This window comes from Ambystoma mexicanum, chromosome 2p (assembly GCF_040938575.1).
Source record: "Ambystoma mexicanum isolate Mex_15411 chromosome 2p, UKY_AmexF1_1, whole genome shotgun sequence".
Classification (NCBI taxonomy): domain Eukaryota; kingdom Metazoa; phylum Chordata; class Amphibia; order Caudata; family Ambystomatidae; genus Ambystoma; species Ambystoma mexicanum.
In genome coordinates, this window is record NC_090923.1 from 1,061,022,860 (window position 1) to 1,061,049,739 (window position 26,880).

General features: G+C 45.6%; 1 protein-coding gene across 8 annotated transcripts in view; it reads left to right on the top strand.

Moving 5' to 3' along the window:
* DPF2 (double PHD fingers 2) overlaps window positions 1-26,579 on the top strand; it is a 763,557-nt gene extending 736,978 nt beyond the window's left edge. For all 8 annotated transcript variants that reach the window (XM_069644977.1, XM_069644981.1, XM_069644978.1 and 5 more), the window contains 2 exons: window positions 21,588-21,669; window positions 22,126-26,579. In XM_069644977.1, coding sequence (XP_069501078.1) covers window positions 21,588-21,669; window positions 22,126-22,193 — 150 coding nt within the window. In that variant the 3' untranslated portion in view covers window positions 22,194-26,579. The remainder of the gene's footprint in view (window positions 1-21,587; window positions 21,670-22,125) is intronic.
* Window positions 26,580-26,880: the final 301 nt, after the last annotated feature.

A 26,880-nucleotide genomic window follows, 5' to 3' on the forward strand; every position in this document is an offset into this window, starting at 1 on the left:
CAGTTCTCCTGAACATCCATTAAGACCTACTCTCAAAACTGGACTCTTAACTCCCCTCACTGTTCTGATCCTCCTCAATCTTTCTTCTGCCTTTGACACAGTCAACCACTCCATCCACATAAACACTCTCCATGATACCCTAGGCATCACAGACAGGGCACTGGCGTGGCTTACCTCCTTCCTTTCAGACAGACCATCACAAGTGCGATTGAGTCCTTTTCTCTTCTCCAGCGCACTCTTTATCTGTGGCGTCCATCAGGGCTCTATCCTGTCGCTGTGGCTCTTCAACATCTACCTGGCCCCTTTGGCCCACCTGATCTCCACCTTCTCCTCCAACTTCCAGTGTTATGCATATGACACACAGCTCTTTCAAACTGCCATCCTCTACCTCCTCTGCCTCCTCCCTCATACCTCTCCGCTGCGAGCGAGCAATCGGCTGTTCCACCATCAGACATCGGGATCAGCCTTTGCAGCGCCAGTCTGCACAGATGGATCCCCTGAAGCCTATTGGGCCCAGATGTAAAAGAGCACAGGGGCACATGTTGATGCCTCCTGCACGCACTGCCCCCACCGGCAACCACGAGGGCCATGGAGCCGAGATAGGGAATCCTAATATGGCCGCTGCACTCGCTCCCATGGCAACCCCCAAACAACCTGCTAACGCCACCCGTGATTGGCGCACCACCATGCCTCGTCCCTCCCCTTCCCCCTTTATACAACGGGAGGCTCACCGACAGGCGATGCCGCAGGGGAGCGAAGGCCAGGAGCTAAGGCTGAGCACACTCTCTGCAGCTCAATGCCTTGCCCAACTCTCAGTGCTAGGTCAGCCCACCTTGGGGCTAGGATCCCGTGCAATTCCTCCCTCTATCTGCCCAACTCCAGAACCCCTCCCCGCTCTCACCACCTCCCTGGCGCACCTCGCTAACCAGAGTAGTGAAGCTGCAGGCACCCATGCACACGTTGCGTGCAAGCCTCTCTCTGCCCACAGCCCATCGCGAGTCAGGAGTCCGCCTATCCCACGAGTGCATCCTTGGCCACACTCAGCGCTTGCTAAGGCACCGTTCACACCTGCCCCCCCTCCTAATGACACACGTGGCTGGCTGGACCCGAGCCTGGTGGCACCACCCCAGACTATCTGAAACATTGCATGCCTCTCCCACTTTGCATCCTCCTTGCGCTACCACCCATGGTAGCAACCTATGCACTGTCATGCCAGCCATAGGGCGTACCATGCCTAACACTGCCTTAAATGTGAATGCACCCTGTGCCACTGCTGCCTTAAATGTGAATGCACCCTGTGCCACTGCTGCCTTAAATGTGAATGCACCCTGTGCCACTGCTGCCTTAAATGTGAATGCACCCTGTGCCACTGCTGCCTTAAATGTGAATGCACCCTGTGGTGCCACTGATGCCTTAAATGTGATTGCACCCTGTGCCACTGCTGCCTTAAATGTGATTGCACCCTGTGCCACTGCTGCCTTAAATGTGACTGCACCATGTGCCATTGTTGCCTTAAATGTGAACGCACCTTGTACTGCCACTGCTGCCTTAAATGTGACTGCACCCTGTACTGCCTCCGTGGCTACATTGCCTAGCATCACTAATATTGGTGATAATCTGCGGATTACTGACTCCCCACTGCTATGTGCCCTAGTCAACTCCCGCTCCCTACCAGCACATGCCTTGGATGTGCATGACCTAATCATCAAAAGCAGATTGGATATTCTCTCCCTTAGTGAAACCTGGCTAAATGAAGCATCAGGCCCTGCCTTATCCCTTGCCATTCCTGAGGGATTCTCTATCTATAGACAGGATCGTACCTCCCACAGAGATGGTGGAGTTGCTGCCATCGCAAGGGAGACACGCTCGATGAGGAGAGTCCAAGGGGACTTGGGCTCGAGCTCTGATTACCTCCTGCTCAAGCTCAATCTCTCACCTAACTGCACTATTGCCTTCCACATTGTCTCCCGGGCCCAGCTCCGACTTCCAAGAAGCCCTAATCCACTCACTTTCGGACAACCTAAAGAAGACCTCTAAAGTCATCCTCCTAGCAGACCTCAACCTTGGCCTAAATGACCCCAGTGACCCTAACGCCACTGCCTTACACAAGGCTCTCTCCACACTTGGATTCTCTCCAGGCTATTACTACCCCATCCACGCTAAAGGCCGCACATTAGATTGGGTCTCCCACCACAACTGCTCACTAAATGTCAGAGATCGCTCCCATTCCCTGGTCTGACCACCACAGCATTAAATTTGACATTAACACCTCCAAAGGAAACCCCATGTTGGGTGCTCCTCTTCCTGCCGCATTCTCCAAGTTCCAAAATGCTCACTAGGGAGAACCTCACTCAACACCTTCTGGTGCCTGCACTGCTCCCCCCTTTAACAATGACCCCACTGTACTTGCTAATGGCTTTAAAAAGAGCATCACTGAAGCCATAGACATTGTAGGTCCACTCACCCTCCAAAAAAACAAAGAAAGTTAAACATGCGAACGCCTGGTTTACCCAGGAGCTCCTACAGTTGCGCTCCAAAAAGAGAGCTGCGCATACTTTCTGGAAGAACTACCCCAAAGATTCCACTAAAGCTGCTTTCAAGGTCTCGTCTACTGAATATAAGACCGCCATTATCAAGGCCAAAGCCTTGTCCTTCAACACAAGGATAGCTAATGCCAAATCCGCTACCAAAGACATTTTTGCCATTTTCAGAGAGCTTGAGAACCCCACCTCCCCTCCTCCCGCTCTTGTTAAAAATGAGGCTTGGTGCAACAAAATTCAATCGGCCATGCTCGAGAAACTGGACACCTTGCACTCCAAGATCCTGGCCCACCAAAGGGCTCTTACCAATATCACAGCCACCGACACCAACCAACCCCCACTTTTTGAATTTAAGGACATGACTGAATCTGAGGTCTTTGCCCTCCTTGGGTCATTCAAACCGTCTAACTGCAAAGGGGATGCCTGCCCTTCACAGGTCATCAAGGACTGTGCAACCCCCCTTGCCCCTTTTATCACCGCCTTCATCAACGCCTCTTTCCACTCTGGCCACGTCCCAGCTGGACTTAAGGAAGCGTGGGTTTGACCACTCCTTTAAAAACCCGCCCTAGACCCATCGGTCCCAGGGAATTAGACCCATCACCACTGTTCCATTCTTATTAAAACATTTTGATCTAGGCAGCTTACCTGCAAGTGCAAACGTTCCTGGAGGACAACCACCTCCTTGGGTTCGGCATTCCAGCTTCCGGCCGCGACATGGTACCGAAACGGCCCTACTTGACCTCAAAAATCAGATGGACGGCCTTAGAGATGCAGGCAAACCTGCACTACTTCTGCTTCTGGACCTCTCTGCTGCCTTTGACCTTGTTGACCATAAGACCCTTTGCCACCATCTCGCCACCGCAGCCAATTTCTCCCCCAGGGCCTGTAAATGGATAACCTCTTTTCTGCAGGAAAGAGTACTGAAGGATTTTTCCGACACAGCCTCTGCCAATCCCAGCCTCCTCCAGTAAAGCATCCCACAGGGGTCCTGCATTGCCCCCACCCTCTACAATCTCTTCACGAGGCCCCTTTTCAAAATCCTGGACGCCCTGGGCATCTCATATACCAACTATGCTGATGACACTCAGGTGCTCATCCCCCTCTCGGGTGATTACATGTCTGACCTTAACACCCTTAACTCTATATACACCACAATCCAATCCTGGATGGCAGAAAACTGGTTATGCCTCAACACTGAGAAAACCGAACTTCTGCTTGACAGGCTGGGGAGCATACATGGGCACTCTATAAATGCCAGGTTGATGGTCCCGGAGGGAGTCACTCCTGCACATCAACCTTCTGGAACTGAGAGCAGTGCGCTGGGCCTTGAAGTCTTTCCTGCCGCACATCAGAGGGTCAATAGTGAGAATATTGACAGACAACATAACAGCGATGTTTTACTTAAGGAAGCAAGGGGGCACGCGGTCCAGAACCCTTTCCATCGAGGCTCAGGTGGTGTGGCATTGGGCTCTGAAACATGGTATATCCATCGTAGCTCATCCTCTCCCTGGATTAAGGAACGAGCAAGCGGACTCACTCAGCAGAAAAATGGACCAAATACACGAATGGGAGATAGACAGCGTTGAGTTGTCGAAGGTCTTCGAGAAATGGGGGCAGCCTCCGTTGGATCTCTTCGCAACGAAGGGGAACAAGAAGTGCGAGCTGTACGCCAGCAGGTGGCCACAGAAAGGTTCTCTGGGGGAAGCGTTCTCCTTTCCGTGGACGGACCAGTTCCTCTACGCCTTCCCCCCGTTCCCTCTTATAAGGAGAACTCTGCAGTGGATACGCAGGTACAGGTGCCCGGGTCATCCTAGTGGCACCGTGTTGGCCGAGGCAGCCGTGGTTTTCCGACCTGCTTCACCTGTCAATAGTACCGATCTCGTTTCCGAAGGTTCCATATCTCCTGTCCCGGGACGAAGGGACAGTGTGGCATCACAATCCAGACAGTCTCAATCTCACAGCTTGGCTCCTGACTTTTCGGAATTTGGTGCCTTGAGCATTTCGTCAGATTGTCAGAGAATCCTGCAGGCAGCACAGGCCCCTTCCACCAACAAGTCGTACGCATGTAAGCGGAGAAGGTTCTGTATGTGGTGTCAATTCAGCCAGGAGTGCAACCTCTAAGGGTAACTCTGGAGCAACTTCTACCGTATCTGCTACACCTGGCGAAGAGCGGGTTATCTTTTTCATCAATAAAAGTACACCTGGCGGCCATCTCTAGGTTCACGAGGAAGAGCCCGTCGTCTCCCTTGTTTAGTGACAGGCTGGTGAAACACTTCACGAGGTGTCTGTTCCGAACATTCCCGCAGATTAAACGCTTTCCACCAACGTGGAGTCTTAATGTGGTGCTAGCAGGGTTAATTAAAGCACCCTTTGAACCAATGGCCACATTGTCGATGAAGTTCTTATCATGGAAGTTGGCTTTTCTAATAGCTATAACATCAGCTAGGCGGCTCTCAGAATTGCAAGCATTGGTCGTAGACCCGCCGTACCTAAGGTTCTTTCAAGACAAAGTGGTTCTGTCAACTAATCCTTGTTTCATCCCAAAGGTTCCTACTGCTTATCATAAACACTCGTCCATTGTCCTGCCTACCTTTTTCACAACCCCCTCATCGGCTGCGGAAAAAGCCCTCCATACCCTGGACGTGAAGAGAGCTCTAAAATGTTATCTTCATCGGACTCAACTTAGATCTATGCAGCAACTCTTCATTGCATATGGTCCGTCGACGAGAGGAAAAGCAATTTCAAAGCAGGGACTGGCTCTATGGGTCTCGACGATTGCCTTTTGTCATTCCAAAGTGGGAAAACCGCTACAAGGGCTCATTCCACGAGGTCAACTTCGACGGCGTTGTGGGCAGGAATCCCGCTGGCAGACATTTGCCAGGTGGCAGAGTGGTCAGTGCCTCAGGTTTACCCGCCTCGAACGGCAGCATGCGGATGATGTACAAATGGGAATAGCAGTCTTGTGCCACCTGTTTCAATAAGGTAAGCCCTTTTCATGAAGGGTCTGTACTTATTTTAGTTTATGTATATATAGATGTGTGTGTGTGTGTGTGTATATAGATATATAAATATAGAGATGGATAGATATAGAGAGATATAGAGAGATGGATAAAGAGATGGATGGATGGATAGATATAGAGAGATGGGGGAGAGAGATGGGGGAGAGAGATGGGAGATTGTGTCAGCCGGTCCATGGCGGCGAGCACCGTAATACGCAGGTTTGCATGGTTGCGGAAGTCTGGGTTTGCTCCTGATGTGCAGTCCCGGCTCCTCAACATGCCCTTTGACGGTGAAAATCTTTTTGGCAGCAAGGCTGATGAGAGCCTTGAGAGGTTGCAGACCTCCAAAGCTGCAGCAAAGTCGTTGGCGCTGCAGTTTGCCAACCTCCGCCTTTTCATCCTAGGGGACAGCAATGGAGGGGAGGTTGCTTTCGCTATTACTCGTCCTTCAGTAAAGCGAGAGGAGCTTGCAGTCAGAGGCCACCGTAAGAGTGCCAGAGGTGGAAACAAGGTTACTCGAGGTGCCAAGGCCGCTCAGGCAGTTGCCTCTGCCCTCAGGCAACGCTGCAGCCGCTACCCCATAGTCATGAGGCCAGGTCCCATGGTTCGCCGGTTGGGGGAAGGCTGGCGTAGTATCTTGTAGAGTGGCAAGCCATTACTTCAGATGTGTGGGTTCTGGCGATCATAACCCACGGCTACTGTCTTCCTTTACGGCAGAGGCCTCGCGACAATCCACCTGGGAACCTCTCTTTGAAGAGTCCAGATCCGCTCCTTGCCTAGGAAATTCAAGCCCTGCTGGAGAAAGGCGCCATAGAACTGGTGCCTGTGGCGGAGAGGAACAAGGGATGGTATTCCCCTTATTTTTTGATTTTTCGAAGAAAGACGGGGGATTGAGACCCATGGTGGACTTGCGCGGTTTGAACAAACTCCTCAGGAAGGACAAGTTCAAGATGGTTACTCTCAAGTCCTCCAGGCCCTTCAACTTCAGGACTGGTTGGTGTCTCTCAACCTCAAGGATGTTTACTTCCATGTGCCGATCCATCCCAAGCACAAGAAGTACCTGAGGTTCGCGGTTGGCGACTCGCACTTTCAGTTTCGGGTCCTGCCGTTCAGATTGACCTCCGCCCGAGGGTTTTCACCAAGCTCATGGTGGTGGTGGCAGCGCATCTCAGGAAAGTGGGGGATTCACGTCTACCCCTGCCTGGACGATTGGTTGATCAGGGGGAGCTCTCCCGAGCAATTCCTGGATCATCTGTCTGTCACCTGCCACTCCCTTCACAAGCTGGGCTTCTCCCTCAATTTAAAGAAGTCTCATTTGACACCAACGCAGCGGCTCCAGTACATCGGAGCAGTACTCGATAACGTCCCTGGGGCAGTGTTTTCCTCCCCAGGTGAGGGCTCTTCATATTCAGCAGATGGTGCACAAGTTTCAACTTGCCCAGAATCTCCCAGCATCCGAGTTCTTGAGACTGCTCGGCCTCATGGCATCCTGCATTCTTCTGGTGCCAGAGGCTCGTCTGCGGATGAGATCTTTGCAGTGGGCACTCAAGCTCCAGTGGTCTGTCCTCCAGCAGGCTGTCGGACCCTGTTCAGGTGCCGCCCTTCGTCGCCCAGAACCTTCTGTGGTGGGCCGTCGAAGGCAATCTGATGAAGGGGGCTCCATTTTGGCGGCCCTGGCCGGAGGTGACGATTGTGACGGACGCATCCCTCACGGGATGGGGAGCTCATGCCAACGAGTTGACAGTCAGCAGTCGTTGGTCTCCGTCGGAGTCCAGACTCCATATCAATCTGTTGGAGCTGAGGGCCGTCAGGCTTGCCCTGAAGGCTTTTCTGCCGACTATGCGAGGAAAGAGTGTCCTGATTCTAATGGACAACACGGTGGCCATGCACTACCTCAACAAAAACGGGGGGCAGGGTCACTTCCTCTGTGCAGGGAGGCGCTGCAGCTCGAGTTCTGAGCCATCCAGCAGGAAGTTTTGATCTCGGCTGTTCATCTGGCTGGAGACAACGAGACGGCGGACGCTCTGAGCAGGCAGAGCACAATCTCTCACGAGTGGGAGCTGGCTCAGGAGATTCTCCTGGAGATCTTTGCCTTTTGGGGGACCCCTCAAGTAGATCTTTGCCTCCAGTGTCAACCGGAAGTGCGAAAGGTTTTGCTTGCGGGAATTAGGAGACTTAGGAGATGCGTTTGTGGTGGAGTGGTCACTCCCGCAGCTGTATGCGTTTCCTCCAGTCCCCGTCATCCCTCAAGTAATGCGGCGGTTACGGAGGTTTCGGTTCCCGGATGATCCTCATTGCACCGGCGTGGGCCCGGAGGATATGGTACCCGGACCTTCTCGACTTGTCCATCTGCCCTCCACGTCGTCTTCCCTACTGAGGTGATCTGCTCTCACGGGAGGGGGGTCAGGTTTTCCATCCAGAGGTCAGATCCCTCAACCTTCACGCTTGGCTTCTGAAAGGTTGAGGTATAAAGATTGGGACCTCCCTGAAGACATGATGGAGGTGTTGCTCTCGACCAGGCGGCCGGCAACAAAGTCTCTGTACCGTTGCCGTTGGAGAAAGTTCTGCGACTGGTGCAGAGTTAAGAATGTGGATCCTTTTGAATGTGACATTCCCATGGTTCTGTCTTTTTTGCTTTCTTTGGCCCACAGGGGCATGCAAGTGGGGACCATTAAAGGTTACCTGGCGGCGCTGTCCATATTTAAGCGCTCGTCTGAAGTGTTCCTATTTTAAGATTCCTTTAATTTCTCAGTTTTTGAAAGGGCTCACTAATGTGTTCCCTCCGTCACCTTTTCTGGTGCCCGGTTGCGATTTGAACCTTGTTCTTAAGTTTCTTATGGGTGCTCCGTTTGAGCCTTTATATTCTTGCCCTTTGAGACTGCTAACTCTCTTAAAACTGCGTTGTTGGTTGCGGTTACTTCCGCTCGCAGAGTGAGTGAGTTACAGGCACTTTCAGTTAAGCCACCCTTCATTCACTGTGTTTCATAAGGACCGGGTTGTCCTTAGAGTTCGTCCTTCTTTTCTTCCGAAGGTGGTTTCGGAATTTCATTTGAGCCAGAAGGTTGTTCTTCCGGTGTTCTATCCTCCTCCACATCCTGGTAAGGAAGAGATGAGGCTCCATAGGCTTGATCCTAGGAGAGCATTGAGCTTTTATATTTCGCGCATGTCCCGGGTCAGAGTGGACGATCAACTTATCATTGGTTACGCTGGAAAGCGTTTGGGACAAGCTGTGACGAAACAGACTTTGTCTCGTTGGATTATTTTAGATATCTCCGAGTGTTACCGCTTGGCGGGTAAGGTCCCTCCGGCTGGCTTGCGGGCCCATTCTACCAGGGGAGTGGCTGCGTCTACTGCCCTGCAGAGGGGTGTTCTTATTCGTCACATCTGTGATGCAGCCACCTGGGCTTCAGGTCATACTTTTGTACGTCACTACTCCCTCGATTCCATTAGAGGGCAGGATCTGGCCTTTGGCAAGGCAGTCCTATATTCCGCAATTTGATTGGGCATTCTAAATTTGTGTTCTAAATTCTTTTCCCACCTCATTGCTAGGTACTGCTTTGGGAGTCTGTCATAGATATGGAATACGTCGGAGGACCCAATCCCCTCGAAGAACAAGTTACTTTCTTACCTGGTAACGTTCTTTCGATGGGATGGTCCGACGACGTATTCCATATCGCTCCCTCCCTACCTTCCCCGCTGCAGAATATCTTTTGCGATTGCAGCTTGCATTCCGCAAGGCCTTGTGTGTCTGACTGGCAGAAAACTGGTGGCACACGTTCTGGGGGAAAAAACTATAACTGAGGCTATGGGCGTCGTGCGTCCTACTGATCACATCGGGTGACGTCGGCCGTCGGAGGAGGTCCTCTGGGACGGCGCATCGACGTCATCGACGCAGGACGCAGACGCCAAAGATTTTCCGAAGCAGCACAGCTGTGGACATTACCTGTCATAGATATGGAATACATCGTCGGACCATCCCATCGAAAGAACGTTACCAGGTAAGAAAGTAACTTGTTCTTTGGATGAGCCCTGCCCCAGGTAAATCCTTGTGATCCAAATTTCTACTGTTAGAACCATTTCACTTTTTGCAGGTACTAGATCATATTTACTGCATTTCTTTGTTGTGCTGATTGACCACCACTAATCACAGTTAAACTGCTACTTTTATCAGATTGATGACTTTGGTAATTGAGTGATTTGATTGACCATGTTTGCGTCACCCATGGGGACTGCAGAGTCTCCCCAGTCCATGTGAGTGAAGTGAACAGAGAGGTTGTCTGGTATCTACCAACAATAGAAGTCGCCTATCGTCCCCAAGCACCTTGAACAAATCCACCTGTCCTTATCAGCCTATTTTCCAATCTAGTATAGAGGAGAGAGCCTCTTGGTCGGAATTGACCAAGCCAAGCCACCTCCAGCCGATCTCTGGGGGCTAGGGTCAATTCCGACCCTAGCCCCCAAAGATCGGCTGGAGGTGCTTCTTCGTTCCTGCCGAAGTCTGTCGTTGATGGCCCTTATCAGTATGAGCACACTGAGAAGCCACCATGTCATCCTGGTGCTAAACCAGTCCCCATCTCATCCCGCAATGTCCTTTATCTGTTTCCTCATTGGATTATGACACTAGTTTTGTTACAAGATGCCATCCTGCTACCGGGAACCAAAGCCTGTGGACATGTGCCTAGTAAAAATAGACATTTGGTTCCTTGCACCTTTTCTGCCCACCTGTATCCATCTCCCACTATGAAGACGCAAACTGGAAGCAACTGCTGGTTTTGGGATAGATCTCTCACCCCCAATCATTTCCTGCCCCAGTCACCTCCCCCTTAGAAGAGGTGATTGCAACCCCTGCTTGCCTACTAGCCGCTCTGCGTTTTTCACAACTTTGCTTTGATACTGTCTTGCCCACTACTATTTATGAACCTGTGTGTGTAGTGTCTATTAGCCAAACTCTAGAAATGTCACCTGCCCCCAGGCACATTTTTCTCAAGCAAATTATCTCAATGTTAGCTGTAATACCATTTAGCCTTAATAGGATCTTTTCTGACCATTGTATATCCTTAGCCAGACTAGACCGTTTTTTATTAAAATTAATAAATATTATTTTTTTAAATAATTTGTTTCTAAGTGAAATTACAGGTTAAACGTTCTGTTGCTCCGCCTTCACCCCTTCTGCCCCCTCTTTACATTCAGCTGGCTGGGCCACAACTAATAGTTGGGTGAAAATAGGCAATGGTAAAGTAAGAGCTTCATACTGCACTATAAACTGTTGAGTCCCCAACAGGGTGGCGAACTTTGATAAGCCTTCCCAAGAATATGCCTTATATACCCACTCAAAATCAAACTTAATCTAAAAAATAGAACTCGTGAGATAAACCTGTCCTGTGTTGGCTCCCATTGGGGTTTCCTTCCATGTTACCTAAATTTAGTGTGGCAATGCTGTACCATACTTGCGCAGGATAGGAACTCAAAACTAGCTTCATGCAAAATCCCTGCCAAAATACCTGGACCTTATTGAGCTGTTTTTGAACCCTACCAGTATAAACACTAGTATTAAGGACAAGGTCAAATGAGAGGTATGCCACTAGGGTATTGAGGGGTCAGCTATGCGAGGCGGACATCTTTTGGATGATAGTTCAAAATATGCCGTTTTATTAAATTATAAATGTTATCAAACGCCTCAGCATCCATACTCTGACGAGGATTTCCCTACCCATCAAAACTAAAGGGTAACACTCGAGCACAGAATGTCTGGCCCTTACACGTAAACATCAAATAGACAAAGAAAATATATGGCAATTCAAATAACATTAACAGCGATATTCGCAGTCTCTTTTGGTGACCTCTTAATAATCTTGGTGAACTCCCCTTCCCCGGGATTCAAGGTAAACTCAACTCCAATGTTCAATAAAAAGGAACAAGCAAATCCATATATGTAATATTCTCAATTCAGTTCTTGATGTCTTCAATGTCAAAGTAAGATTTTGTTAACCAAAGTTCCAATAACAGAAAAGCTTCTCTTGTTGACAAGACTTTCCACTTTACCAAAACAGCATCAGTGTTATTCCCCGTCTCGATGCTTTGCCACACTTGAATTATCACAATACAAAGGAAATACAGCTTCTGTAAAACGTTGTGAAACACAGTTCTTCGTCAACAGTTATGTCTCTCTTTACAAGATTAGGAGTCACAGTAGGTATCTTTGTCAGGATGAGTTCACAGCACTTCTACTTCCACTTCATCACCTTCAAGGAGTTTACCATGAAGGCCTGCTTCCTTGCCTCATAGTATACCACTTCATTTGTGCTACTGAAGTCTTGCATCTACTGAGAACCAAATACACCACCACAGCTTCAGTACTTTGTGAGGCCAAACAGATTATGACCAGATTTACTTCCAGGTACTTCAACACTTTAAAGTAGGCAAGACACTCGTCCTCTGAACAGAAGGGCGGCCTCTTTGCCTTTGCCTGCCGCAATGCACCACCACAACTCCAGTGTGTACTTTGGAACAGTTTTCAGATAGAACAATTTACTCTGCTGGCAGTAGCCTGACCTGCCCGTGTGTATTGTTTCTTGTGGATGACTGTGAATTTGCTGGATTGGTCTGCCAAATGCCTCATCAAGCACTACAAATCCACGTGCACACGCGCAACGCGCGCGCTCATTGTGGGAGTGCTTAAGGATTGCTGTTTGGCTGAGGGAAGCTGATTTACTCTGCTGGCAATAGCCTGACCTGCCCCTGTGTATTGCTGCTTGTGGATTCACTGGATTTGTAAACCTACCATTCATACCAAACGTCTGGCATTAGGAGCATCTAGCTGGGTGTTTGAACATTTTTTTTCTCTCTTGGCATAGGTATGCCAAGCTCCGCCTTATCCCCCCATCAAGCACTACAAATCCATGTGCACATGCTCAACGTGCGTGTGCTTCAGGAGTGCTGTTCAGCTGAGCAGCGGACAGCCTCCTGTATCTTACTCCGCTTGGCAGACAGTCCCTACATTTCACGCATTAAGATTTTGTTGTCCAAACAGCTCTATGGTGGTGTTTTATACTCTGAAATCTGGAATGCCAGCAACTATAATCCCCGAACACAGTGAAGCCTGTGCCGCCGCCTGAACACAGCAAGTCCCCTCCCCCACCCGTTAAATAGTGCATGCGCGGGCACTGGCACGGCACCGCTCACGAAACCAAAGAGGCTGAAACCTCTATCCATGGACATTAGGTCCTATTACGCGCCAACTTCTATTCTCAAGGACCACCATGCAAACGAGGTGCTCGAGATTGCGAACATCAGCTGCACATGTGAAGCCTCAACAACGATCACAGACGCGATCACAGACGCGGATATGCTTGCACAATACCCTAATTCAGCAGCTTTATCGACTGGCTCCTCTTCCACTCCGGAGCAGTTACTTGGCAACATAAAACCTGTTAAACAGCCGGAAAAAGCTCACACTGTATTAATACATGCTTGGCAATCCCAGAAGGCTTTTTTGCTTTACTCTCAAGTAATGAAAGTGCAGGCTATGGAAATGACGACCGGCGGACGCAAGAAATGTTCTGAACTCCCGTTAACTGGAACTGTGCCCAGTATATTCCCAGTTTCTTCAGAACCTGATACTGCAGTTGAGAAAGTTGTGCCGGAAACTCAACCAGAGGAATTTTTGTCGGCTCATAGTTTAAACCTGTCACAATCACCTGTACTTTACCCTGATAGATCTGCATCTTTAGCTAACTTATCACATGTAACTAAATTGTCGTTTGCACAACCCACTCCCCGTCCATAATTGGGCTGGCAGCCTTGCATCCCAAAAATAACAGCCCTGCTCTTGTGTGCTGAACAGTGTATACACACTTATAATGCTCTGAGTCTTTGCATAAAACAACTAATTTCCATCATGAATTATTGGCAAAGATCGACTCCAAATTGGAATTGTTACTCGGAACTGCAGAGAAGAGACAAATTCATACCAATTTGGACTATCCACTAGTTGCAGTGACTCACTGGAACTCGTCCTCGTCTCGTGAAGCCACACTTACAAATAATCTGCTGATTTCAGAGGCTGAATGATTGACAGAAGTTACGGTCCAAATTAACACAACCCACGCTACTTCGCCAGCCCCAGTGGAGGAGCGGGGAGTAGATGAGGTATTATTCATTTCCTCTGCTGCATGTATGAATAACGATGACATTCTAGACTACAACATTACATCTGAGCTGCTGGAGGTAGATGGTATTCAGGCAATTGGTGCTGCTGACAACCTATATGAAGTATTTCAAAGGCCCCGTAGGGAAAAAAGGGGAAATTACAGTTAACTGATGCCAAAAACCTGCAAATGAGGGCCCCACAACACACAAAATAAAAAAATATTTAAATGCCAATAATAAAATTCCTAAAAGTCCTATCAAGACCTTTGTTAATGCCTTGTATATCCCTCTTAATGCTAAGGCTGTGAACCTCCATGATAATTACCAAAAGTCCCTCGCACAACAAACATTACATGCTTCAGCTAGTAAAGCTTTGGCAGCTTCTCCCATGGCTGAATGTTTGAATTGTTAAACATACTCCATATCAACGTTACCGGAATTAGAGCGGGAGACCGAGCCTTCCACACTAGTGGTAGCTCAAAGTGTCGCTGACTAAATTGAAGATCTACTTGTGATCAGCAAAACTTTCCAAACTGTGGAACAAAAAAGAAACATGCTTTCAAACAAACTAAAAGGGAGCCCTTCATGTTCCATCATGTTAAACAGGACATTGCACAAGATCTCGATGAGGAAGTAGCTTGGTGACTAAGACTGTGAAGACTCAACCTAGCTGCCCTGAGCCTCCTTTTGATAAGTCACCGGCTGTGGTCTCAATTACTGGAAAAGTTATAATGGAAAATGACACTAAACTGTTGCGTACGCCTAAAAGCTACTCCATAGAATATCCAAACTTAATTACTCTCCAAATGTTAGACATAAAGCAAAGAGATCCATACCCAAACCGAACAACATTATTAACAATATTCAGCGAAATAAACATGCAGAACAAAGTAAAATCTCATGATATACAAACTATCCAATTTTTTTAAAACTCGTAAATTAGCCACGTTAAACATCAAAGTACCTTTGAAAATAGTAAGACAATGTATATGGAGGGAGAGACTGATATTAGCCAAAAAGGGCCTAAAATTGTCTATGTCAAATTCAATTCAAACATCTAAACTCGCCATTGTTAGATGCGCCAAGGAAAATTAATGTAACACTAACCTTAGAATGGTGAGTTTTGTGAACGTGCCACCTCACCTAGAAGGCAGGAAAATCAGGATGTGTACAACTGAAGTGCCGACACAGGCGAAGGAAAGGAATAGGAGCCCACAACGGAGTCTCAGGTATCATGGGCTTGGCTTCGGAAAGCCTTAGAGAAGCAAACATCCGCAAATCTTTAGAGTTAAGCTGGAAGAAAAAAAAAACCTGAGTACAGAATTGCAATCTGCAATATGCAGAGTTTTGCGAATCCCTTAGATCCATAAAAAGCTCATCACCTGTTACAGTACAACATTATAATCTTACAAGAAACCTGGTTATGTGATCAACCAGTTTGGCTCAATCATGAAATCGCATGGATGCCTGCGATTAAACAGCGAAAAGGCCAGCCCATGTCAGGTCTGCTAATTGCAACCAAAAATCCCACAAATGCTAACCTCACGCTGTGGATATCTCCTCATTCGTGTTTACAACTGGTGAAGCTAGTGTTGGAGAATGTAAGGCCTGAAATGCCGAAAGCGTTTGCAATTGTGAACATAAATCGTAATTCGGAAACAATAGAGGAAGATGCATTTTTTATGCTATTACTCTAATGCTTGATACTATAGCATGTGCCACAGAGAATTACATCACCCTATTAGTAGGGTACTTAAATATGTCATGCTTTACTTATAAAGAGGTTAAAGATGGGCTTTTAGCAAGAAGATGGACAACCTTGATGCAAGAACACAATATGGTTATGCTAAATGCTTCGTATATTGCTGATAGTCCACCTAGACCTACATGGAAAAGGGGTATTGCTACGGCCATATTAGATTATGCTTTCCTCACAGCTACTGCACTGCCTCTGGTGACACTTTAAAATTGTCTAATCAAACCTTACTGACCACAACATTCTACAAATTGAGCTTGCTAGAATTGGATGCCCCTTTCGCCAAACCTACAGCCCACAATTATCAATCACACGGGGTCAGAATAGAATAAAATGGCATCCGACAATGCTTGACAATTTTGCTGCCAAATTGAAAAGCCTCGAAAGCATGCTGCAAACTGATGGTATGCGAGATTACACTCATGAGCTACACATTTTTTATGCAGCGCAAAAAACAGGCGTTGATCCCAATATAAACATCCTTTTGACCCGACGCTTGCAAAGGTGAAAAAAAAAACTACAAAAAGACATTAGGCTTCAAAAAGCACTTCCACTTGTAACATCACGTAGTGCTATTGCTAATTTCCATACCAAACAGAAACTTCGTTCAACAGCACAAAGCATTAAAAATCCAAAAAGTGAATGTGAAACCATGTTGTCTGCTTTGGCCTCCAAATCAAGCAGTGCAGTGTGGGGCCTTCTAAACGGTCAGATAAAGTCCTGCGCAGGGTTATTGTTAAATTCAGTCTTTGAAGCAGACTGGAGGTCTTATTATATTACCATCTATGCAGACCATGATGATCGATTTTCCGCTACACCCCTCATAGAAGGCCAGACTGAACCAAAATTTGATCCATTAGATATAAAAATCCTAATAAAAAACTGAGCTAGTTCCAAGCTCCTGGCCCGGACAGGCTCATAGCCGTGGGCCAGCATATTATGCATGGTGTTCAACAGGATTAAAATCACAGGTTTCATCCCACACTCCTGGAAACGCTCGATAATAGTCCCAGTATGTAAGAAAGGTGACAGGCAGCTTCTGGTGAACTACCGCCCACTGGCCCTCCTTGAAGTACCTGGAAACTTTATGCTAGGATCATACTTAAAGACCTGAATAGGGGGTTGATAGCTGCAAATCAAATTGATCCTCATCACTCAGGATTTGTTCCGGGTCTAGGCACTTCAGTAAATCTCATAATACTATCAGCATTGAAAAAACAAACCTAAAATGCAAACCACCCTTTATACCTTGCGTTCATAGATTTTAGAGTTGCATTCGACTCAATATCTCAAAAAATATTATGGTCAAAACTAACTTGAGCTGGTTGCCAGAGTTACATACTGCAAACTATACAGCCATTTTACTCAAACTTCAATTCAGATTAAATTAACTCAACAAGGCTTATTATACTTACCCATCCCTACCAACCATGGGCTCAAACAGGGCTGCATATTTGCAGCTTCACTTTTCAACTTTTATATTCAGGATATGAATTGTTTCAGGCTTCCCATTCCTTCCACCCCACCCTCCGAAATTAGGGCCCAACACTCTTGCGCATCTGTTCTATGCAGATGACTTCGTCATTGACTGCACTCCCATCGGCCTCCAAAGGCAACTGCAAAATCTTTCCAGCTATGCTGATACACTTAAGCTCTCAATGTGTCCAAGTCGAACATCATGAAATGGAACTGTAAACCCACAACATTAAATGCGCATTTAATTGGACGGTGAATGGCATCAGTTTAGCGCCCACTTAAGAGTATAAATATCTAGGCCAGATAGTTAGCGACTGTAAAAATTAAATCCCTTATCACAATAATATGATGCAAACGGCAAAATCTTTAGCATCTCAAGCCAAGCTGCTCCATGTCAAGTACAGGAAATACTCCTACCTCCCTGTGATTAACTACTATAAAGGAAAGGTAGTGCCTGTACTGATCTATGGGGCTCATACCAAGTCACCTGAGATACAACCTGATTGGCACTTATTGGAAGGCTATTTTTGGAAAACCTAGTAGCCATTCCCAAAATCATTTCCCACACAGGTGCTGAGATAGGAGCTGGGGCTCCTATCATTAGTACTATGGTTAACTGGAATGCTATAACCTTGTATGCAAAGTGTAAAACGAATGAGAGATACCAGGCCCCTCTGCATATTGCAGTAGAAGCTGTGTTGGAAGCAGGTAGACCCTTAGACACCTGGAGTAAAGCTTGCGAAGACCATTTGCAATCAGCAGACCTACAATTAGATCTATTAATCAGTAACCCGGCGAAAGCAAAATGGTGGGCCTATGATTGGTTTAACACCAAAGCCCACTGTGTGAAATACAAGGTCTTTGAGAATGGACATTTTGCACATAAAAAGCTCAGTGATGTACCCATGTATCTGACCAGGTTCCCGGATCAGGCCTTTATAGCGGACATCATGAGAATTAGATTCAATCTATGTCCGACTAGGTCCTTTCTAGCAACTCGTTCTTCAACTTATATTGATGCATCTTGCAGATTTTGTCTGAAGCAAGAACAGAGGGAGATGCTGAAACATATAGTTGTAGAATGCTCTGCGCTGAAGGAAATGCGAACAGAATACTGTCACAAACATCTGTGACTTCTGTAACCTTTCTCGGAGCGAGCTGTGGTTATACATACTTGATACTAAGAAGATCTCTCTGAACTTGGACGTGGTCGTATATTTGAGGAAACTTGAATTCTTAACTAAGTAGACTCTAGACGATATAATTCATGTTTAATATGAATTTAATGTTTTGTTATAAGAGCTGTTGCTGAGTGTGAATGTGGAATAAAATGATTGTAAATCATAGAGATTGTGACACATTGTAAAACAAATGTTTTGTTTAACTGTAAAAGAATTTTGAAAAGTTGCATTGCCACTAAAACAAAAGAAAAAAGATAACAAAATGTTTGTTTATGTTTAACATTTATATAGCGCAACCAGGTACCTTACGGTTTAAGGGCACTGAAAAGTAAAACAAACAAATCAACGACATGAAATAGAGCAAGGTTAACTTTTGGATACTTCAACACATTCAAGTAGTCCTGGCACTCTTCCTCTGAACCGTCCCTTTTCAGAGAGGCAGCCTCTTTACCTCTCGTCTGTCTGCAAGCAATAACCTAGAATTGCCTTTAGGAGACACTTCTCGTTTTCTACAATCTTTGGCAGTATAGGTTGTATCAACTTCAAATAATTTGTGGACTTAACACATTTCCCTACCCCAACCTTGCCTTTATCGCTTTGGTGCCACTCTCTTGGCTTTAGGTAATGCTTGCACACTTGTATCTTAGGCAGTGCTGAAGTTCCGTTTGGCTCACAGTGCTGTTAAACTGTTCTCCAGCATTGGATCTTTCATGGATTCACGTTCTTAGAATATTCCCCGTCATCAGGCCGGGAGCCCTCGGTCTCTTTTTAAAAAACGTTTTCCATTGGAAAACTCGACACTTTTGTGTCCTACTGACGTCCGTTTGGGACGCATACGCATCACCCAATAGGACATAGGGTATAAATAAACCCGCCCCGGCGGCTCCCTCTCAGATTTCAACCGTCTCCAAAGTGTCGGGATCACTTCGTGTTTTCTACACTTTGTTGGGTTGTACTTTCTTTCCTAAAATCTGGGAAATCGTCTTTTCGCCCGTGTGCTACGTGTAGAATGAAGAAAGTTTATGAAGGGGATGGGCACATGGACTGCCTCTGTCTCTACCCTCATCACTCTTTGGATACCTGTGACATCTGCAAAGGTTTCTCGAAAAAAACGTTGAAGGACCATAATCGGCGTCTGATATCGTGGCTGAATGAAGGGGCCTACTCTCCATCTGAGGTAGGATCGGTGCGCAGTCTGGCATCAGACAGGCATAAGTCCCCCGCAGTTCCTCACCGGTCGGTGTCGGCTGAGCCTCTGGCAAAGAAGTCACGGCCTACGGAAAAGGGTCGTTCCTCTTCAGGGAAACATCTAACGAAAGGCGCTCCTTCATTGTCAAAACATGGTCATTCGGACCAGGCCTGAAAGCCAGAAAAGTCTTCTTCGACTTCAAAAAAGGATGGAAAAGATCCTTTGAGGCGCTCATCAGGAGACCATCATACATCTTCCTCAAATAGGGAATCTTCAAAACACCGGTCCAGAGACTCAAAAGGTGGGATCGCCTAACAAGTCTGCGCCACACCTGCCAGCGCCGTCAACTGGAGTCCCGTCGTCAACTGCTTCTCTACCATCTGCACTGTCGATCTCTACAGTGGTGTCGTCGGCCCCAGTGGCGTGGACCCAGGTTTTCATCGTCGACGGTTGATGGTCTGGGGTCCCGGCAATCTGCGGTGTAGTTCTACCGGACACCTTATTGCAGCAAGAGTACGCTCTCTGTGTCGTCGATGGAGGAGGAACGAGAACCTGTGGTGCATCAAACAGATCTCGGCTCTCTCCAATTTCAAATAACAAGATTCAAACACTTTTTTCTTTATGAGCAATTGTCTGTGAATAATGGTTCAGAGGTCACTTTTCCTCCGAGAATCGTAATTCGGCACACACAACCACTTAATCGGTTTTACAAAGTTTATAAAGATTTGCAATTTCTTTTCGTTGCGTTTGCTCTTCACGTGAGTGATGGAGAAAATACCCGATCACAAACTAGTGCTACATTTCAAGTGTCCCGTTAAAGGCTCAACGAACATCTTCACCTCGCTTTTACTTTTACGTGATTCATTATTAAGCTGGATACTGTTGCCGGCATTGCTCGCGTACGGAATCAGAATGCCAGGTTTAACTCGCCGGCTTCCTCGTCCTGGTACTTATGGGATTGTGGGACTTTTAGTCCCCCAACAGCAAAGTCAGTTCCTTTTAGTAACTTCTTGGTTTTAAGGATAGATTTATTTCCCTTGGTCATTTAAGGACGGACCATTAGAATTTGTTATAGAAGAAGTCACTTTAAGGCAATATTTCTAAAGTCCTTTCCATTATACATTTCGGAGTAAGGAAGATTTTTTTCCTGAATTACCTTGATTGGTCTTTCTGTTAAGGTTTGTTCAGGTTTTATGGTATTTGTGTCCAGAGCCACAGATCGTATATATGTGGTTCAGGAACATTATAATGACGATAGGACATTACCTGTTCTGGTAACTTTAAAAGGTTCTCCCTTTAAAAGAACGTACTGCATTTCATCCCACGGTATCTCCTCACCCCCCTGGGCCTTGTCTCCTCCCAGGTGTTTCTCCCACAGTACACTACCCCCAAGGTCAAGATCAGGAAGCGCCTGCCTTTCCCTAACCACCTGGGAGAAGACTTTAGGCAGGGGTTTAGTGAGGGATCCATAGGATTTGTCGGAGTTTATTCATCAAATTGAGAACTGCCAAAAATCCATGTTACTGTGTGAATACTGGTTGTGTAAAAATGCACTGTGGTTGAAGTTCTACCTGGACTTGGTTCATCCACAACTTGCCAAATCGCTTTACATCAAGTTTAGGTTTGGTATTCTTCAGCTTGCAGTCTTAAAAAAAGAAATGGATTGTGTCTGAATCGGATTTCTGTAATTCATGCACATCATTGAAAGAGATACTGCAGAACTTTTTACTTTTTCGTACGGCGTGTAGTTACTTGAGACTTTATTACTTGAAAACCTTACTAATAACATGAGATTAGAACGGTTTTCAGACTTAATCTTTGTAAATGTACTGCAAACCACACCGTGGCTATAGCCATTTCAAGTTTCATCCATAGAGCCTGGTTAAAAAGTAATCTGTTAGTGAAGGACATGTGTAACTTATGCTACCAGTACCTTGTGTGACATTCATTTGGTTTATACTTTGCTGCACTGCGTATCAGTTTTTTGCGTTTTGTTTTTTGTGTGCATCGAAATTGAATGCTAAGATTTATTCCATGTATATTATGACATTGATTAGGCTATTTTGATCTATTGCCGAAAGACTTGTTGATTAAAGCATTGTGTGGTTGTGATGATCATGATGATGATTATTGAGCATTGTAAACCCTGGTTTGTGAAATCCTCATACCCCAGTAAGACCTAAAGACATGAGGTAAAAATAATGATTTATGTAGCTGTTGTGAAGACCGGACTGAGCGAAGACTGATCTGAATCACTGGATTGCTCGTTGGCTAATTCCCCTCTCGCTTGCTATTTAGGACCAGCTCCTGTTCTGTGACGATTGTGACCGTGGCTACCACATGTACTGCCTAAACCCACCTATGTCCGAGCCCCCAGAAGGTAAGTCTTGTTCATGTACAATGTACCTTCTCACTAATCTGCTGCCGTGTGCCCTTTGGGTTAGTTCTTTTGGACACTCAGAGTAGATGTGTTAACTGTGTTTAATCCATCGAGGGGAAGAAACCTATATGAGAGCAGCACAATGTGCTCACATTTAGTCCAAATTGGAGGGTGGTGCCATCTCTGTCCGGTTCTGCCCTTTTTGTCCCTTGTTCCAGACCACTCCCACCTTTTAGATTATAAAGTATATGTATCTGGAGTATTGGGTGCAACCTAGCATTTATTGTTCGATAGTCAGACCCTTTCTTGCACTGTTTTCTCTGTTGAAATGTAATTCCTTTAGCTTGACCTCACAGTTGGATAGCAGTAATTGTCTAGAGCAAAAGTAAATAAAACACTTACAAGCGGTTTCTGAATGAGTCTGAATAAATAAATCTGATCTTTCTTCCTTTGCAGGGAGCTGGAGCTGCCACCTCTGCCTGGATCTGTTGAAAGACAAGGCGTCTATCTACCAGAACTCATGATGGGGCTTTCAAATGCGGGAGAGGGGGTCGTTTCAGGAATGCCTGGGTTCATTTGGAGGCAAGGGTGGCCCAGGGCAGGACCCAGGAGGGAAGTCATCTATGCCCTGCGGCACATGGGCTGCTCACTTTCGTTTCATGTGCGAGAGTAGACTGGGGTGGAGTTATTTTTGTTTTAAGGGTATTTTTTCAAGCAACTGATAACTTTGCAAGACGCCGCTTCATTGCTCACAAGGAATATTTGTTTTGAAAGTTTGGATGAAATGTGTTTTCTGCGTGTGCATCTAAAGAATAGGTGGACATGTAAACATAGAATTATCTGTTTTTCCTCTAACGCAAAGGATGTATGATTTATCCAGGACTGTAACTGCCTTCAGATTCCATTTTCCCATTGTCCAAATTTGGATTCCTTGCAAGGCAGTCTCCAGTTTACTTTAAAACCTCTTTGTCTGGAACTGCTCAGACACATTTATTTGGAGAGGCTTTCTATTTGAAAGCTTTGCTAGCTGTCATCTAACATTATTATTTGCTAAATTTATTTTTTGTTATCGTAACCTGACTTGCTTGCAGTAATCCGATGCCCTGACTTGCTTGCAGTAATCAAAGGTAATGCGCATGGCTGTCGCCCCACAGCCTGCTTAGTGGTTCTGGTAATATGCTGTTTGTGGAAATTTTGCTGATTGGTAGACTGTATACATGGAGAAGAATGTGTGCACTCTGTACACACACAAAATCGAGTTTGGAAGTTTTATATTACTGCAGCTACGAAGTAATTTGCAAGTGAATTGAGCAGAAGAAAACCTTTCTAAAGTATTTTACAATTGTTGGTCACCATCATAGGCTTAACTGGAATACTGTACTGTAGTTGACTCCTGCTCTTCACATATATATATCGATCTATTGATACTAATGATTGGTAAATCTTTAGAGCTGGGCAACACACTCTAGATGATGTTGATGCATGTTTCATTGGTTGATTGAGGTCACCTGTTTCTTATCCCATCACCTCTAGCACGGTTGTGTAATAGTAGATGAGCAGTAGCTATGCTTGTAAGATTCAATGCCCTGAAAGCCAACACACACTCAACTGATTGGCATAATTGGGCACTCCATCAGGTGCAAAACTTGGGTTTTAAATAATTGCTCAAAGATTTAACTCAACCACTGCACACATCCCAACTGAAAGGGGGCCATAACTATGAAAGGAAGTGTAGCAAATTATTGACATCCAGTGCGTTTTAAGCACTAAATTAAGGGCAGGTATGGGGTCCGAGAGCATGGAAATACCATGATTTACATTGGGTTCTCTAGATGCAGCAGTGCATGTAAACGTGAATTCTCCAATCTGATCTAAAGCGCTTAAAAGGGATTTGGGGAGTCCACTAACATTTCTCTCATTCATGCAATGTACTCCTAGCTGGGAAGATGGAATTGGCATGCGGCTGTCTGTTGGCCTCGAGTCCGGGTTCTGAGCATTTGGTAGGACTGATTGATACCCATAAACACAGAAGTTGATTTGGCCTTTTTTCCTCAACCAAAAAAAGAAATGCATGAGTTTTGCATTTTTTCTTGGTGTGCCTCGTGAGTAGTGGTGAAAGGTTTCAATCTACTCACTAAACTACCCCCATTTCCTTATGAAGCTTCATCTCACCATAGTCGATAAAGAAGTCTCTTCACTGTAGTCTGAAGATGACATGTGATCGTACTACTGCTCTTGAGCAGTAGCTCTGCCCATGTCAGTTATGATTACTATGAGAGATTGTGATGGACTTTGACAGCAAATTTGTGCCACAGGGCTTGTTGTGTCTACTTGTGGCACTGCATGCTCAAACTGTCGTGATTGCTAGAAAGGGAAAACATGAACTTCCTTACAACTTTTGACATCGTATTTTTGTAAAACTGTGTTCAAGTTCATTCATTTAGTATTTCATGATGTGTTCACAATGAATGTATCAGGCTTGTATGCATTCTTTATATCGTAGAAGGGCACTCTCCAGGCCCCCCGTCCAAGGCCCCTCACCAGTGTAGTCTCTCAACCAGAAATGGTTGCAGTGATTCAGCTGAAGCACTTTTTTTTCTTTCATACTTAAGTTCCCTTAAGAATGCACTCGCTTTTCTAGAAAATAAGGTTGATGGTCCTTTTATCTGGCACCCTTTTGACAGATTTTAACCTGGTTGTGCTGCAGTTTTGAACAGGGCATGGCTGGTAGTATGGCATACCTCTTGAATAGGTAGCTGTGAGAGCCAGTGCATTCCACCTGTATAGACATGCTATGATGCTCAAATAGGTGTTTGTAATCTCCCAGCTCCAAAAATGAATTGCAGAGCTTTTCAGTGCTGAATCATACGAAGCAAGCTAGTATAGCATGCACAGCTTTCCTGCTTTCCACACTTTCCCCTTAGTCTCCAACATATTACGCAATCAGTCTAGGATGTCCCTGTTTGCCTGAAGGTCTGGCAAACCACATTTGGAATGATTAGCAATTGCCTCATGGCCACCTGTACCTATTGTTTGTTTTTTTATTTTATCTTTTATTTTTTTACAAGCCCTTCAGTGTTTGAGTTTCTCAACTCTAGACCTGGCTGACAGTGAGAGGGCGTTGTACCCCTTGAGATGTCTCTGGCCCTTGCGACAGTCGACATGCCATTGCATCTAAATCTGTTGTCCTTTTCTGGCTCTTTCCACTGAAGGATTATCCCCACTACCAAAGGCATACAGCGGAGCTTGCAGGCCACTATCTTTGACATAACTTGTCAGAGACGGGACCGATCACTTTTTACACTACTCTTCAGTTTTGCAAGCTAGAGTGTTATTTTAATTCTGAATAGCCAACTATATATTTCTGCATGTGCAGTGTTGCTTTAAGTATGTGCTCTCTTTTACACAAACTGCTGTAATCTCTGAACCTGTAGAGGACTTAAATATGGCATACAATGCAGCTGATTAAGTAGGCCTTTATCTGACTCCACACAGGGCCAGAGAGCAACAGGTTGGCGAGTGCTCCTAATAGAGGCAGAAATGGCCACCTTCACGTAAAATCACCTGCTTTCTCTGGTGATACACCTCATTTGAGTTGTGGGCATGAGCTATTGTTTCGATTCTCTAGCATGGGTTGCTCTTAAAATCCTAGGTATAACATTTGCACCTTTATGCACCATTTCCCACAAATGCCCTTGTGACCATGGACAATTCAGTCTTATTGGCATTTGAAATGCCTCATATTTGTACCTCTAAAATTGTGGGTCATTATTGCTAAACATATTTACTAGCAGATCCTACATCCTACCCACAATGAAAGAAGCACCTTTTAGTTCAAGTGGCCCCAAGTGTGTCTGCCACACAAACCACTCCGTGCCTGGGAAATGTTCCTATTTCTGAAGCGCCAAGTTCTCATCAGTTCCAGGAATTAAGTAGATGTGTCCACCCTGCACGCTTTAGCCATCCTATGCAGGGGCTTTGGCTTACCTTGCTCCAGCTTTGAGTTCCTTGACTGTTCCACTCCATTGTTTAACTGTTCATTTAAACTTGTGCCATGCTGAATAGTTTACTTTTTCTATGGGTACTTCCTATATGTTAAGCAAGATACAACTGAGCAGCCACAGTGAATTATTTCTTGCCCTTCTCACTACGATATTATGAAGCGTTATTCGTCTACAGATAACCAAGTTGGAACCACAATACAGATGCACATTTGCAGTTTTTTGGTCAGAAATGCATGTTTTTAGGGCAGAAAGTTAGAATTTGGAAGGTTTTCAAAGTGATATAAGAAAAGATATAAGACAAGATCACCCAACAAGTTGTGTTTGTAGCGTGTCATCCCTATAAAGACATGACTGTACTAGGTTTTATTTAACCAGGGCAATTAAATTCCTTTTCACAACTGTTGAGGTTTCCGGTCTCGTCAACGGAAGGATGTGCCCTTCTCTGTAATTTCCACATGGCAGCTAATTTTATATACTGTGACGTCAGATAAATCTTCATTGTCTTCTACGGAGGCTTTTTATAATTTGGAAAAATGTATTGTGTATAATAAGAAAAAAACACAAAAAATGAAAGTACAAAATATCGTATCTGTTAGCCACAAATATTTTTGATTTATCTTGAACACAGTTTTAGGAATCTCTGATCGAGAGGATTATAGACAGCCTCACTATGGCCAAAAGAAACAATTCATAGAGGTCCAATTGACAAGTCAAATCTCATTAGAACGAAATCACTTCAGGAAATTGTCATGGCCAAGTACACTTGACTTTGTCCCTTTTAGGATACTCCTTTTGGCCAATGTTGTGATTTTATTTTTAATATTGTGTACCCGGCAGCCACAGTTTTTCTTTTTTTATGGTACTGTATATTTACATTAGTAAAAAAATAAAACTCTTTTTGCACAACTGTTTCTTGGGAGTGTCATTTATTACAAGTTTCCATGTACACAACATGCATGTATGCAAAAACTTCATAGGTTCTTAATGTGCACAGGTTGTAAGTGCCACAAAATATCTTACTGGAAATACACCCAATAAAAAGTAATTGGGTACAGTATTACTGTTGTCCTTTGAAAGTAGGCGTACATTTACATATAAGCACATGCTGCAAGCCTGTGTCTTTCTCACCCCCACCGCCCACAAATTGTATGGGATTGATGACACACATGCAACTCCTCTGTCCCAGCCAGCAATCCCTGTGTACAAT